At 44.0% G+C, this 15,684-nt stretch overlaps 1 protein-coding gene across 2 annotated transcripts in view; it reads right to left on the reverse strand.

The window, feature by feature from the left end:
* Positions 1-15,684, reverse strand: part of ANTXR2 (ANTXR cell adhesion molecule 2) — a 208,188-nt gene that overhangs the window by 177,020 nt on the left and 15,484 nt on the right. For both annotated transcript variants that reach the window (XM_066574248.1, XM_066574247.1), the window contains exon 4: positions 4,870-4,941. In XM_066574248.1, the coding sequence (XP_066430345.1) occupies positions 4,870-4,941 (72 nt within the window). The remainder of the gene's footprint in view (positions 1-4,869; positions 4,942-15,684) is intronic.

Raw genomic sequence — 15,684 nt, forward strand, 5'->3', positions numbered from 1 at the left:
AGATATCATTAATGGTATTTGTTGTCCATACAGCAAAGTGATGCATTAGCAGCAAGGAAATACTGTAGGCCTCATAACAACTCAGACGCCACTATATGCTTGTAGGTTTAAGTGGATCTAAAAGCCAACTAAGAAGACATCAGGCATCAAGTAATGAGCTAGAATCAAGTAATTAGCTTTGGCATGCAATCAACTGAAGAAAGACAAGTTCTACTCAGCATGTTTCCTTACTAGTCAATATAACAGTGAGCTGGAGACACAGTCACAGTCATAGCTATCCATTCATAGCTAAAATAGCAATAATGTTTAGGATGTAATACATGTGTCCAAGCTGTTGGAGACAATTGCCCACTTTATGGTGCAATGTAGTATCCAATTTTCTGCTAATGACAAGTGCTGATCAACGAGACTAACATTCATCTGCCTGGCCTTTACACAGGCCAACATGATCATTCATAGGAACGTTCGAACCCTCCATAGAGCTTCATCACTATTGGCAGCACATACCCCACTTGCTCGTTAGTCAGGTGGTGGGGGGCACCTTCACGTGGCTTGATGATTGGGTAAAAGAATATTCCTAGGAACTTCCTTGTAAACGGTCTTTCATGCAGACTGATTATCGGGCAAGAAAAGTTGACTGATCATTTGTTAGCCCAATTGCTGGGCCATGTAAAAGGGGCAACGACCAGCCAATGAATGGTTTAAATGTTCGGGTGAATGGGGAGATGTACATCGGTCTCTATGGTGACCAACGATTGTAGTAAAAATTGTTTGACCTGTTATGGGAATAATATCATATTCCCGAAGATTTCACCAGTCTGCTCCAAATTGGTTATAATGAGAAGCTTCATGCATGATAATGTATTTGAGCCGACTCCTGTTATCAGTCAGTCTCTAATACCCTTCTGATTTATTCAAAGGAATACAATCGCTTTTACAGACAAACGTTACATCACAAAATAGGAGTATACAAATAGGAGTATACAAAAAGAGTTATTGTGCTCATGCAGGATTGGTAATTCACATGTTAGTAAAGTATCAAAAGTGAAAGAATTTGCAGAGAGGTATAATCTTATCTGTAAGGGAGCAGATTATCCAATCAGAATACACAACTGCTCTGCCAGAAACATGTGTGGGAGATAGATACAAGGATCTAACACATTCTGATGTTGTACACGAAGATGTTTAACCGTTTAACTGCTAGTTATTTCCTATGAAGTTGGATATAACAGTGTGTGTGTGTATATATATATATATATATATATATATATATATATATATATATATATATATACACACATATACACACTAGAGATAAGCGAACGTACTCGTTTCGAGTAATTACTCGATCGAGTACCGCCATTTTCGAGTACTTCAGTACTCGAGTGAAAAGTACTCGGGGTCGCCGGGGGCGGGGGGCGCCGTGGGTGAGTGGGGGTAGCAGCGGAGAACAGGGGGGAGCACTCTCTCTCTCCCTCTCCCCCCCACTCCCTGCTGCAACCCCACACTCACCCACGGCGCCCCCCGAATTTTTTCGCCCGAGTACGGAAGTACTCGAAAATCGCGGTACTCGGGCAAAAAAGGGGTGTGGCCAAGCACGTTCGCTCATCTCTAATACACACACATACACACACGTGTTTGCCTAGGCTGATTTAAAAGAAACATTTATTATTACTACTAAAACAGACCCCATGCCGGTGATTCTCAGCCCATGTAAAAGAGCGTCGATCAACAGGCTTTGTCAATCAACACTAGTTAAGGCCGCCTGCAGACGGCCGGGTCAGATCCGGCTGCAGAGAGCAGCGCGTACTCACCTATGGCCCGCACCCCTGTCTCTTTCATGTGCGGACAAACTGCGGCTGTCTGCCTAGGATTACGTTTGTTAACGCAATCCTATGGCAGCTTCCAAGGGCAGAAATTCCGCGGGAAATCCCGCTGCGGAATTTCCGCCCGTCTGCAGGCGGCCTATATCAGGGGAATCGTCTTGTAAAAGAAATCTTAGGGCTGCTGCACACAAACGTATACGTAGATGTGCTCATGAGAGGATCACATGATTGTGCTCATAATGGAGCGCTATCACGTACTTTCGCACACTTTCCCGCGCATTTTGCTGTATTTTTTTTTCGCTGCTGGGTCCACTCACATTAGCGCGGGACACACCCACGCCGGTCTTGAACCAGTTCAGCAGCCTATTTAGTCTCTGGTGTTATTAATTAACACCACGAAATTGCACAATTTGGGGCACAATTTCAAGCAGACTGTGGTACCTTGAGTGTGCAAAAGTGAACAAAAATAGAGCATGTGGCAAATTTTCTTGCTTGATGGAAATGTGGCCCAAAAATGCTTAATGTTTGGGAAGTTGCTGAAATCAATGAGTTCTATGGTCAGCAGTTTGCGCTTGTGTGCAGGAGCCCTTAACCTACTGTATATGTCCTCAGTTCATAAGCGTAACTATAGGCGATGCAGGGGATGCGGTTGCACCCGGGCCCAGGAGCCGTAGGGGGCCCATAAGGCCTCTCTTCTCCATATAGGGAGCCCAGTACTATGAATAAAGCATTATATTAGGGGCCCTGTTACAGGTTTTGCATTGGGGCCCAGGAGTTTCAAGTTAGGCCTCTGCCTCAGCTATATGTGCTCAGTGCTCTACATATGATACATTGAATGACTTACTAACAGCAGTTATATATATTTAGCAGAGAGCCTCAAATAAAAAAAATGGTGCCCCCCCCCCATCTCCAAATAAATGAGGGGAATTACTAATACTGTCTAATAGTAGACTAGACTGTCTTTAGATTCGCCACAGTTATCAGTGACTCTGCTGAATCTGTCGTATCCTCAGCTATATGCCCTATATGTTACAATTTGCACCAGAAAACTGTCAGATTTTCAATAGTAAATCCGCCCCTGTATCAGTACATTAGCTGCGTGATATAGGGGAATGTTTTCATCAACTATTATTATTTCCATGTGTCTGGAACATATTAACCATGGGTTTTCTGATGGGGAAACACGCAACTAAAGGGCTAAAATTCAAACCATGTGGCCACAGAAAAAACGAGTATTAAATACTTAAGAAGCAACTAAATTAGAGGTCATGTCTTTAATGCCTGTAAAAAACATTAAAGGGAACCTGTCACCTGCGTAAAGTACCGTAAACTAACTTATGGCGCTGTTAGGTCAGGTGACAGGGAGCCGGGTGATGACTTTTTTATACTCGCTCGCTGTCTGGATCCTGCGACGCCAGATGAAAATCTGACTCTGTTCAGAGTCCTCTGTGCACGTGCTCTGCTATACAAGTCTATGGGAGAATGTTTGCATGGGACTCTGAAAAGAGTCAGATTTTCGTCCCACAGGTGGACCTCAGCAGCGAGAATCAGGAAGTGGGTGAGTATGAAGAATACCCCATCCGGCTCCCTGTTACTTCGCCTAGCAGCGCCATAAGTTAGTTTATGATGCTTTAGACAGTTGACTGGCTCCCGGCGACACCAAACTGCCGAAACCAAAAGTTTGTTAATTCAGCAATAGTTCGACAATTCTGTTCATCCAGTACTCAATAAAACTATTTCCCAGTCTAAGGCCGGCTGCACACGAACGGGTTTGCATTGCAGAATCCACAGTCGTCATCTGCACCACGGATCCACAGCAGAGGCTGTTCGTTACACAGATGCCTGCACACTCGTGGAATCAAGTTGGGATTTCCACAAGTGGAGGAAAAATCACAGCCTGCTCCATTTTCATGCAGATTCTGCACAACTTGCTTCCATTGAAGTCAATGGAAGCCGACCAACCTGCGGATTGACATTGCGGAAAGGTTGCAGATTCCGCGTCATCGCCTAGCGATGGTGCGGGGAAAAAAATATCTCCACTGTGCAGAAATTTACAGGTATGCATGGATGCTGGGTGGGCACAGGGTCGGATTCCGTTGCAGATTCTGATCCATTCGTATGTAGGCGGTGTATGAGTTCTCAATCTCATGCCACCAATAGTTCCACATGCATCGTTAATGTAGTATAGAGCCACATAAGCAATGATCTTTAGATGGGGGTTGGTTAGGAAATCAAACATTGACCCTCTGGTACCAATAGCTCTGAGCATTGAGGAGCGGGCGGCTCAGGCTCTCCCATGAATGATAACCGTTTGGTCTAAACGTGAGCCAACAGCTAAATGGTGAACATCGCCCATTTTTCATTTGTCGTTCATCTTATGCAGCATTCAAATCATCTTCAACTCGATCACTTATCGTTTGGTGTAATCGGCGCTCGTTCAGTCGTGTGAATGACTGAACAATATTGAAGGATTCTCGTTTGAACGAGCCAATAATGTGTCTGCCTGTATAAACAGGCTACACGGGAGCCAACGAGCTAATGATGATGTCACTCGCTTGTTCGCTCATTCAAACCATTAGAGATGGCTCTCACTAGGTGGTATGACGTCATCCATGTATTACATGGACGGCCAGCAGTGACTCGGCCTTCATCCGTAAAAGCAGAAGTTTGTCAGGAGTCTTGGAAGTGGGCTGTGTTTTATAGATTAAACCACAGGCGTAACTATAGAGGATACAGGAGATGTGGTTGCACCCGGGCCCAGGAGCCTTAGGGGCCCATAAGGCCTCTCTTCTCCATATAGGGAGCCCAGTACTATGAATAAAGCATTATAGTTAGGGGCCCTGTTACAGGTTTTGCATTGGGGTCCAGAAGCTTCAAGTTACACCTCTGGGTTAAAGGGATGAGACAATGAATGGGGCAGAGAAGGGCAATAACTACCCCTACTGTTAAACACCTTACACAGCGCAATAAGGAAAGCAGAAGACAAATCAGTAAATTCTTCTACCACTCACTAGATCATGCAGATAAGCAATCAGAAACATACCTGTCTCCGGTCAGTGGCATAATTGTTGTCGCTTGCGTTGAAAATACAATGAATGACAACCTCATTCGTGGACTGGGAAAAAGAAAAAAGACAACATGTGATTTTTTGAAAAACGCATATTCTGCATTGTTGCTGATTTAGACATCAGTGATCATAAGCCACACTAATGCACCATATTTGTTTTATTTTTTCACACAAGGCCTTCTGCATGAGATCACTCCGGCAATCGTGTGCCATCCGTTATTCAGGGGTCCACTGCAGCCAACTAGTGGCCTCAGTGTGTTACTGCTGTGAATGCGGGAACCAGTGATTGGCTGCAGCGGTCATGTGAACAATGAGCACACATATGGGGCAATGCGGTGGGCACTTCTATCCAGGGCAATGTGACTGGTCGTAGTTTTAGTGCCCTGTGACTTGCACTGTAATGGAAAACAAACGGATGAGAGTGGGCACCACAAGGAACAAACTGGGGAGTTGATATTAGGTCAAAGCACACACCGAAAATAAGAAAAGAAATATATATTTTTATGGACAAACACAGTAAGATGCAAGCAAAAAGACATAAAAACAAAGAAAACATAATTGGCCACACATTATGGGTCAGATAGACCTGTGGAATCAAAAAATGATATGACACACGATCCCCCCCAAAATAATCTGATAGGTAATCCCCCAAATATAAGACAGCGTATATCCAATGAGTAAGTAAATAAATAAATGCCTAGAAAACAAAGACTGCATTCACCGATGAAAACTCATAATCCACATAATCATATAAATAAAGCACAAAATGCAGTCGATGATAATATTAAGAAGTTCAAATATTAATAAAACACATACATAACAAAAAAGTTTAGTTACAAAATATGACATTCAAGATAAAGAAATATAAACCTTTCCCAACCCCCCTGATAAGGGCGAGCAATGCTGCCAGCGAGAAAAGTATAAAGAATATAACCAAAAATAATCAAAAAAGAAAGAAAAGTGCACAGAGATAGAATGCCCACACATATCACTATGCTCAGCGGGCTTCTTCAGGGTCACTATTACACTGTAATGGACACATGAGATCAATCATGGCTATAGTAATCCAGTGACTGGCACTGTAGTGTGGGCCCTCTGGCTGGCACGGCCCTGTTGTTGGAACTGTTGCATGCGCTCTGTTGCTGTCTCAGGTGTGGTGGCCATGTGGCTGTCATTGCTCTGGGAGAACTGTAGCTCACCAACCAATCTCACCAGAAGACAGATGCATGGACATGTCTGACCACGTGCAGTAGGGATGCAAAAAAGAAGAAAAGGTGGTCCAGCTCATCCAGTAGGAAAAATGTGGGCTGAATGCACACGGGCGAATTTGAATTGCAGAATCTGGAGTGTGCGACCATCTCCGGATTCCATAGCAAATACCGCCCATAGCATGCAATGCTCCATTTTCCTTCGGATTCCACATGGACGGCTTCCATTGAGATCAATAGAAGCCACCCGGCCCATGACCCGTCCATAAATGACATTCCGTGGGAAACGCAGGAGTTAAAAAAAAATCTGTACTGCGCATGTCCGATGGCGAGCCGTGTGAACCATCCGCAGTGCAGAAAAGAAGAAGAAAATACAGGTACATGTGGATGCCAGCTGGGCACAGGGTTGGATTCCACTGAGGCATACGACCCGCCCGTGTGCATGTGAGCGTATAAGTGGGTTAGTGGGTTTAGAGCATATTTTGTGTGTTATGGGTATTTTTGACAGGGGTTGTCCCGCGGCAGCAAGTGGGTCTATACACTTCTGTATGGCCATAATAATGCACTTTGTAATGTACATTGTGCATTAATTATGAGCCATACAGAAGTTATAAAAAGTTTTATACTTACCTGCTCCGTTGCTAGCGTCCTCGTTCCCATGGAGCCGACTAATTTTCGCCCTCCGATGGCCAAATTAGCCGCGCTTGCGCAGTCCAGGTCTTCTCCTGTTCTCTATGGGGCTCCGTGTAGCTCCGCCCCGTCACGTGCCGATTCCAGCCAATCAGGAGGCTGGAATCGGCAATGGACCGCACAGAAGAGCTGCGGTCCACGGAGGAAGAGGTTCCCGGCGGCCATCTTCACCGGTAAGTATAGAAGTCACCGGAGCGCGGGGATTAAGATAAGCGCTCCGGTAAGCTTTCTTTAGGTCCCTGCATCGGGGTTGTCTCGCGCCGAACGGGGGGGGGGGGGTTGAAAAAAAAAAAAACCAGTTTCGGCGCGGGACAACCCCTTTAATATTTTTTTAGAAGCACGTCAAATTAAAGTTTAGTGTTTTTATACATTTTTTCCCACTTTAGGGAGACCACTTGGCTTGAGCTGAGGACCCATAGGCTGGTACTGTTATGGGGGTACAGTTCCTGACTCTATTATGGAGATACAGTGGCTGGTGCTTTTTTGGGGGGCACTAAGACTGGCATATCCAGGGGGACTTTGTTGTGAGGTCTTTAAGTGTGACATGTTCATTTATTTGTGTGTTGATCTGATAAAATCTTTACCACCTTCCTGAATACTAGAACATTTACATCCCGCTGAGCCCATCTCCTTTTAAAAACCTCCTCACCACAATATGCCATACGTTGGCCAATTATACCCTATGGACATGTGTGGGTTATGTGATAGGAAATGCTCCCAGTGTTGGCACCAAACGTGTACCATGAACAAGGCATGAATATAGCCTAAAAATACAGGAGAGTATGCCAGTGGGGGTTCACACCAGCGTCGGGAGTTCCGGTTCCCTGCTCTGTTCGGGAAGCAGGAAAGCGGAATTCCCTGATGGCTCCATCTGTGGACAGAGCTCAACAGCGCTGGACAGACCCCTTTGGCTGCAGGCAGCACTTCTTCTTTTGGTATTTTGAGCCGCACCTGTGACTGAATCTCTGGCTGGAGGTTCCAATGGAGATGTTAAACTGGCCTTACCTGAATGAGCAAGCAGTGAGAGTCTTCGAATGCATCATGCGGGCATTTCCTTGCTACATTTCGTGTATTGCTTTGCTATGTCATTTAGGGCGCCTACCCACTAGCGATATGTTTTCTTGCGATTCGAGAGCGAGTGAAAACGCCTGATTACAAAACCAATGATTTTCAATGGTTTCATACTCATTTGCGAATTTTACACTCAAGCCTTGGCAGAAGACCGCGATGTACTCCCTATGTTTTCAATGGAACTAGCACTGCTGCCGCCAGCCCCATTGAAAACAGTGAGCGATATCGCTGAGTTTTCTTAGCGTTGCGAGGCTTGCATTTTCACTCGCTCTCACATTACCAGAAAACATGTCACTAGTGGGTAGGCGCCCTGAAAGGACTATATGGCTATGTTCTTTTTGATCTGATATTTTTGCACTGTACTGCTTGACCCCAGTACAGCGATCCCTCGGCATACAATATTAACTGGTGCCGGGACGACCATTGTATGTTGGAAATATTATATGTTGAAACATAACTTTATGGAAAACTTATAACTGGTTCTGAAACCCCAAAATGTCAACCAAAAGTAATATTAAATGAAGAATAAAGAAAATCAATTAGATACCGAATAAAGATAAAGCAAACCCTGACATATAACGATCAGAGAGATCTGCTGGAAGTTGTAAATCACTTACTATATTGAGCTTCTTTAGGGTCCTGTACATTACATAGAGCGTGCAATGGGAGTAAAGTAGAGCTGCCTTCACCTGTGTCCAAAGGAGCAGCTCATCCTGACACATATAAAGCGGCACTGAACTGCAGAGAGGCGCTACTAGGCATCCAATCAGTGCATGCACTTCCGTAATACAAGAGTTTTACCAGTGAAATGTCCGTGCTGATTGGCTGGATTTTCAAGCAAGCTACATGTGTCGCAGATCCGGACTGGAAAGACCATTGTATGTTGGAAACATTGTATCCTGAGGACATAGTAACCTGATTGATCACTGTATTTGGACTTTGAGTAATTTTTCTATAAAAGGGGTTTTTCCACGAATAACATTTATTACCTATCCTCAGGATGAAGCCTCCTAATGAGTAAGCTGTTGCTCACCACAGATGTGCTGGTGAGGGGTATTGGTTACTTGAGACTCCTATACTAGTGATCAGCAGGAGTCCTACTGATCTAACATTGATCAATTATCCAGTGTTTAGGTAATGTGGCTATTTGTTCTATGCTTTCATTTCAAAGTACATTTGAGACATTAAACTGTGTAAATATCAGTAAAAACTGGAAAAGCTGGGCAAAAATATGGAAACACCATACCAAATACTTGGGATTTTAACCATTAGCACTGAACTGCCCTTTTGAGCCCTGCTTGGCTGAGAGCTTTCCCAACAAATTTGTGTTTACTTCACCTCTTGCCCTGCTCTGTTGGTTTTGGGAGCCAGCTAGTAGCAGCAGCTAAGTGGCTCAAAACCTGACCAATGGAACCTTATTGCTTGGACAGATATTCACATCTGTCCAACAGCATCTGTGTCATGTTGCCTCAACTTAAAATCGGTCTCTACATGTCTTATAGAAATATGATTCATAATCCCATGTATCTTAAGGCAGGAATTTCATACGGTATTTCCATATTTTTGTCTCTCTCTCTCTCTCACTATATATATATTGTGAGACGGTGACCGGCAAGGTGCTGGAGGGCAGGTATGTGTCACCTAGGATGCTCTCCTATGCTGCCTTGGGGAGCGCCTGGGCAGATGCGTGCCACCGAGCAGCCTGGGCTCGGTGGAGGAAGCCGGCAGTATAGTGTTAGTAGCATTAAGCCACTAACACGCTGTAGTATGTAAGTGGCTCCAAGCCGCATAATCCGGGCCGGCTTTTCCTGGAGTGACCAAATTGAAGGGTGGGATGGTCACTCCCACGTACCAGGTGGGGCTGGTACCAGGCCATATAAAGCCTGGGCCTACAAGGCCAGGAGGAGAGCTGAGACCTTTGCAGGTCTGAAAGTCCTGGCTGGCGGTGTGCAGGAGCCATTTGTGTTACCAGTGTGTAGACAGGGACGCTGTATGTATAGTAAGTGCTCAGACGAGCAGGATTTACGTTATGTTTGCCTGATGTTAAGGCCTATATTTTGCTTTTGTTTGCTTGGAAATAAACCCAGGCAAAGCCTGGACTAAAGACTTTATCCCATGTGTCACTGTCTCTGACTGCTTGTGCCCAGGTTGCTACCGATCCTAAACGTTAATCCCTCACAATATATATATACATACACACACACAGACTTTATACGTGTTTATACTTCCAATTGAAATGTCTAAATTATTATTGTAAATATATATATATATATATATATATATATATATATATATATATATGCGGTATTACAATATTAAAGTCTGTGTGTGTATATATATATATATATATATATATATATATATATATATATATATATATATATATATATATATACACACATATACATACACAGTCTCTATACATGTTTATACTTCCAATTAAAAACCGTCTCCAGAACAGTATAGGTCGCAGTGCAGTTCCGAATTCATTGCAGTGCCTGCCAAGAGCAATCAGTCTTGATAAACTCCACTATTGTATAACTGATAATTATCTTGTATGGATATTTTTGAAGCATGCCAAATGCAGTCAGACTTGCTTAATCTATGCTTCGTTTATCCAGATGCCAGGCTGTATGCAAGTTTTAAAGGGTGACCAGCCTTCCAGAAACATTATATGTTATCTAGTTAGACTAATACTGTTAAAATCAGGATGAAAACTGGGTCTCCACAGCTCAGCATACTCGGCGGTTGGTGTTCCAGCCACTCTGGCTGTCTAAAGCATTGCATTGTGCTTGTTCATGCATTTTCATATTGTTCATCTGAATACAAATTATGGGCAAGACAACTCAGATCACATTAAACATTGGGGATGTCGGCTAAATGAACAATGCTTTAATGTTTGTGCTTGAAATACTCTTAAGGAGCCTCTTACCATCAGGAATGGGCGCTATATGCATTCACTTATAGCCTAACCTTATTTTTCTGTTGAGTGCATAAATTGACTGATTTTATACTTCTTCGGGGTTTTTGTGGCTTTAGTATAGGGTTTGCTTCATTGCCTGACCACAAATAAGGGCTATATAAAGAGATGAAGCACATTTCTCCCACCCATTGTATATACAGTAGGTGCCTTAGGCAGTATCAGACTGGGTACCTTGAGTTGACCGATGGAACTGATTCAGAGGGCCGCCCTCCACCTATTGATCATTTGATTTTCCTTTTCCATTACATTAAGTGAGCCTCAATGCTTCCTGAAGTGCCTTCCTTGTGTTTTGCTAAAGTATCTCATAACTCAATACATTTTACATAATTGCTGTCTGAGAGCGGCGGTAGAAGACAATGGCTTGAATGCATAGACACGGCTCGGTTGTGGCTCTCACACAGGAAGGTGTTTACTGAGTTATGAAATAGTTATGAATGTAGACCTGCTTAAAAGGAAACTGTCACATCCTAGGAGTCCCATAAACTAAGGTAATGGGCTCATAAGACAAGGGCCGCTGAATCTGGGGACTGCATCCCCGTTGTCCACCCGCAAAACCTTGGTCCAGGTAGGGGACGGGCAGGCTGAAGAGTATAAATGTCTCCTGTCCTGGGAGCCTACAGCCTTAGTTCATGGGCATCTTCAAGGATGTGACAGATTTCCTTTCTGTCATTAAAAAATTAATTAAAAATTTTATACTTACCTATTCCTCCCCAGGCGGTCTGCTCACCACATCTTCTCCTCCCAAATCTTCTGCTGGCTCCTCCAGTCCCCCGGGTCACCTCACCTTCAGCTGGCCGGATCCTCTTCTTCCTGTGACAAAGCGTACATTGCCAGCATTCTCCTTCCTGCAGGTCAGTGTACCTGGTCACTAGTGATGTAGCGTTCACTGCCTAGCAGGGAAAGCCGAATCCTCGACAGCCTGTTTTAGTGCAACTGCACATGCCTGATACCTCGCCACTAGTATTTCATACACTATATAAAACACTAGCGGCGAGGTATTGCGCATGCACACTAAAGCAGGCTGCTGAGGATTTGGCATTCCTGCAGGAAGTGATAGGCTACTAATGGACGCTTCAAAACAGGATTAAGAGAATCCGGCGGGCTGGAGGTGACAGGACCCGGGGGACTGTAGGAACCAGGAGAAGATCGGTAAGGAGAAGTTGCAGTAAGAAGACTGCCTGGGGAGGAATAGGTGAGTATTGTTTTTTTTCTAATGACAGAACCCCTTTAAAGGCAGCAATAGTGTTGGTCCATAGAAAACATACTACATTGGAATCACTGTGTATGATAAACAATAAGTAATGTATGTACCGGTATGTGTATATATATATATTACATACATACATGTATACACACACGCTACTGGTCAAATGTTTTAGAACACCTCCCTTTTTGCAGTTTTTTCACTGATATTACCAATCATTGTTGAGGAGGCAGGCTGCAGGGAGAGCTAGACTCACGAATGCAGAAAGCTTATAACTACAAGTCTGCTTAAGGCCCAATGTGCACGGGCGGATTTGAAGTGCTCCATTTTAGTGCGGTTCCCGCACGGACGGCTTCCGCAGGAAGCAGCAGTTTGAAGAAAAAAAAAAAACTGTACTGCGCATGTACACCGCTGCTTCTGCACACATCCGCAGTACAGAAAAAAGAAGACCCGGACAGGTACGCAGTGACGCCAACCACGAGCATGGTCGGATTCCGCTGTGGGCTCCCATATGCAGAATCCAACCCGCCCGTGGACATGTGGCCTTAATCTTTCTTAGCAATTATCATACAGTATATTTTGTATAATAGCCCAGAGGACCGGTCATGATAAACTTTGTATTAACCCCTTGAGTGGCGGGTTTCCTACCACCCTGTCGTGCCCACCAGGGCAGGTTTTTTAAAATGGTCTAATCATTGAATTTCAACTAATTTTGCAGTTGCGTCTCAAGAGCCATAACTTTTTCATTTTTCCATTGACATGGCCATATGAGGGCTTGTTTTTTGTGGGACAAGTTGTGATTTTTTAAACAGGGGGGAGGAAAAAAAGAAATGGGGAAAAAAGAAAAAAAAGAGCCATGTCATTAAGGGGTTGAATAATGCATTGACTTCCTTCTCTGGGTCATTACGACGCACAAGGATACCACATGTGTGATTGTATTTTTGATTTTTTACAAAGTAAAGGGAGACAAGTGTTTTTATTATTTTTTAAATAATTTTTAAACTTTTTTTTATTTAAATTTTTTTTGTCCCTTTAGGGGACTTCCACAGGGACCCATCAGGACCCCCTGATCACATTCCAGGGGTCCAATGGTGACAGCCCTTTACATGCTGCAGTGACAGCCCTTTACATGCTGCAGTCACATAGACTGCCGCATGTAAAGGGTTAACACAGCAGAGATCGGAGGTTTTCTCTGATCTCTGCTGTAAGAGCTGGTACCTAGCTGTCCTCTCACAGCTAAGCACCAAGCTCTCCCTGCCACAGAGACCATCGGCTTGCTTCTGACAAGCCGATGGTCTCTATGGCAACCTGTAAACAAAGCAGGAGATTGCCGGCAGATCGGCAATATCTTCTGCTGGTTTTTCAAAGCCCTTGCTTTGTTCTCTGTGGGTCTGTGCAGGCAGAGCACACTGTCACAGCTTGTGGCATTGTGCTCTGCAGCTCCCATAGTGATACATAGCCCGAAAATCTTCCGGGCTATATCGCTATGAGCAGTGGAGCTCGTCCCGGAAAATTTCCGGGCGTGCCACTCAAGGGGTTAATAGACAGTACAAGCAAATACAAGAAACTTGTATCACAAGATGTTAGGGCTAGTTCGGCCACGGGGATCCTCCTTTCCTGCTCCCCGAACAGAGTGGGAAACCAGAACCCCCGAGCGTAGATGTGAAACCACTCATAGGCCTCATGTCCACGGGCGATCAGATTCCACATGCGGGAACCTGCAGCAGGAATCCAACCCTGCCTATGGCAGAGAACACTGCGGGTTTTCTACTTACCCATCCAGGGTCTTCATTTTCTCATCTGCAGATGTGTGCAGGCGAGATTTCAAAAAAAAATTGTGGACGGGCCGCAGATCGGACGGCTTTCATTGACTTCAATAGAAGCCGTCTGTGCGGAATGTGCAGCAAAATGGCGCATGCTGCAATTTGTGTTCCAGAACAAAAGGTCCACAAATCAAATCCCCATGTTTTAATGAAGCTGCGGACCCCCATGTCTCCCTACGGGCGGCTTGAATTGCGGATCGTCCGTGCAGGTGTCCAGAAATCCATATCCGCCTATGGACATATGAAGCCTTACTCCTCATATACCCGTTACATATACTGGTGACAGATCTGCTTTCATGCGATGTGCTTAAATAGTCCAACTAAATGGATTCTTAATTTCTTATTTGCTTACAGTAAGCTCTTCCAATTAAAATTAAATTACTTTACATCTGCTTTTGTTCTTTGCATTTATCTGTTTAGCAATTAGGTGAATGAAGATGAAAAACAGACATTTAATGAACATATGATAATTTTGCCCATAGAGGTATGATACGATTCAATCATCATTAGTGAACCAGTAATTAACTAATCACAAATAAAAGGAATACTCAATAGTCCTTCCTAATTACTGGGATGTATTTTGTGAACATAAAAAGGTATTTACACTGATCAGCCAATCATTAGACCACCTGCCTAATACTATGCCACCGGCTCCCCTCCGCATGCCACCAGAACAACTCTGACCTCTCGGGACATGGACTGCAAAGACCCCAGAGGGTGTCCCCCTGTATCTAGCACTAGGATGTTAGCGCATTTAAGCAATCTGAGCTACAGTAGCTCTTCTGTAGGATCAGACCAGACAGGCTAGCCTTTACTGCACATGCGCATCGATGAGCCTTAGACGCTCATGACCCCATTACCAGGTCACATGGACTTTCTTGGTCCATTTTTGGTAGGTACTAACTACTGCATACAAGGAATACCCCATCAAACCGCATTTTGGAGAGACTCTAACTTTGCTATCTACCCATCCCAGTTTGGCCCTTGTCAAAGTCACATACAGGGGGTGGACAAAAATATGGAAACGCCATAAAATTCATGGGATTTTAATCATTGGCACTGAGCTGCCCTTTTGACCACTTCTTGACTTAGAGCTTCTCTGCCAAATTTTTGTTTATTTCACCTCTTGCCCTGCTCTGGGTGGTTTGGGGAGCCAGCTGCAATTATATTCTCAGAAGCTTTTAATTCGGAGAAAATGGAGTATAATTGTGGCAAGTTTTATAGTGAAACAGGGGTAGAGGGGTTCAATCGATTATGAATGGTGTTGGGGAAAATGACAGGTGGTGATGATGCTGCTAGCAAAAATCAGTTGCGATAAAAGGAAACTTTCTTGATTTTCAATTTAGATTCACTGGTCCTGAAGGCGTTAGATGAGATCTGAAACTTTGGTGTATTTTTATGAGACTAACGAATTCCTTAATTGTTGTATTGTTATGAAGATCATTCCTGCTATTGATGTAGTTATGGGGCACATGATCACGTATGGCGAAGGAAGGGGGGGTTCCCCAAAACTTGTTATTGCCCACGTGACCCCACACTCAGCTCTCCTGTTCCATCACTACCTTGACTTGCTGAGCATGAATTGACTACTTCATAGACTAAAAACACTTTATGCTGAAAAAAGCCTTGTGTACGGCTTGAAGACCATGAGATAAAAAAGTAACAAGTAAGCAGCGGACCGCGGTGTCTGTGATTTATTATATACATTTCCTGCACTGCAAAACACAAGTGAAACAATGGGATATGTCTTTCAGAATACTGGAAGTAAGATGTCAAAGTCATCCATGCCGAGGCATTGTTCATAATACACAA

Source organism: Eleutherodactylus coqui, chromosome 7 (genome assembly GCF_035609145.1).
Source record: "Eleutherodactylus coqui strain aEleCoq1 chromosome 7, aEleCoq1.hap1, whole genome shotgun sequence".
NCBI lineage: Eukaryota > Metazoa > Chordata > Amphibia > Anura > Eleutherodactylidae > Eleutherodactylus > Eleutherodactylus coqui.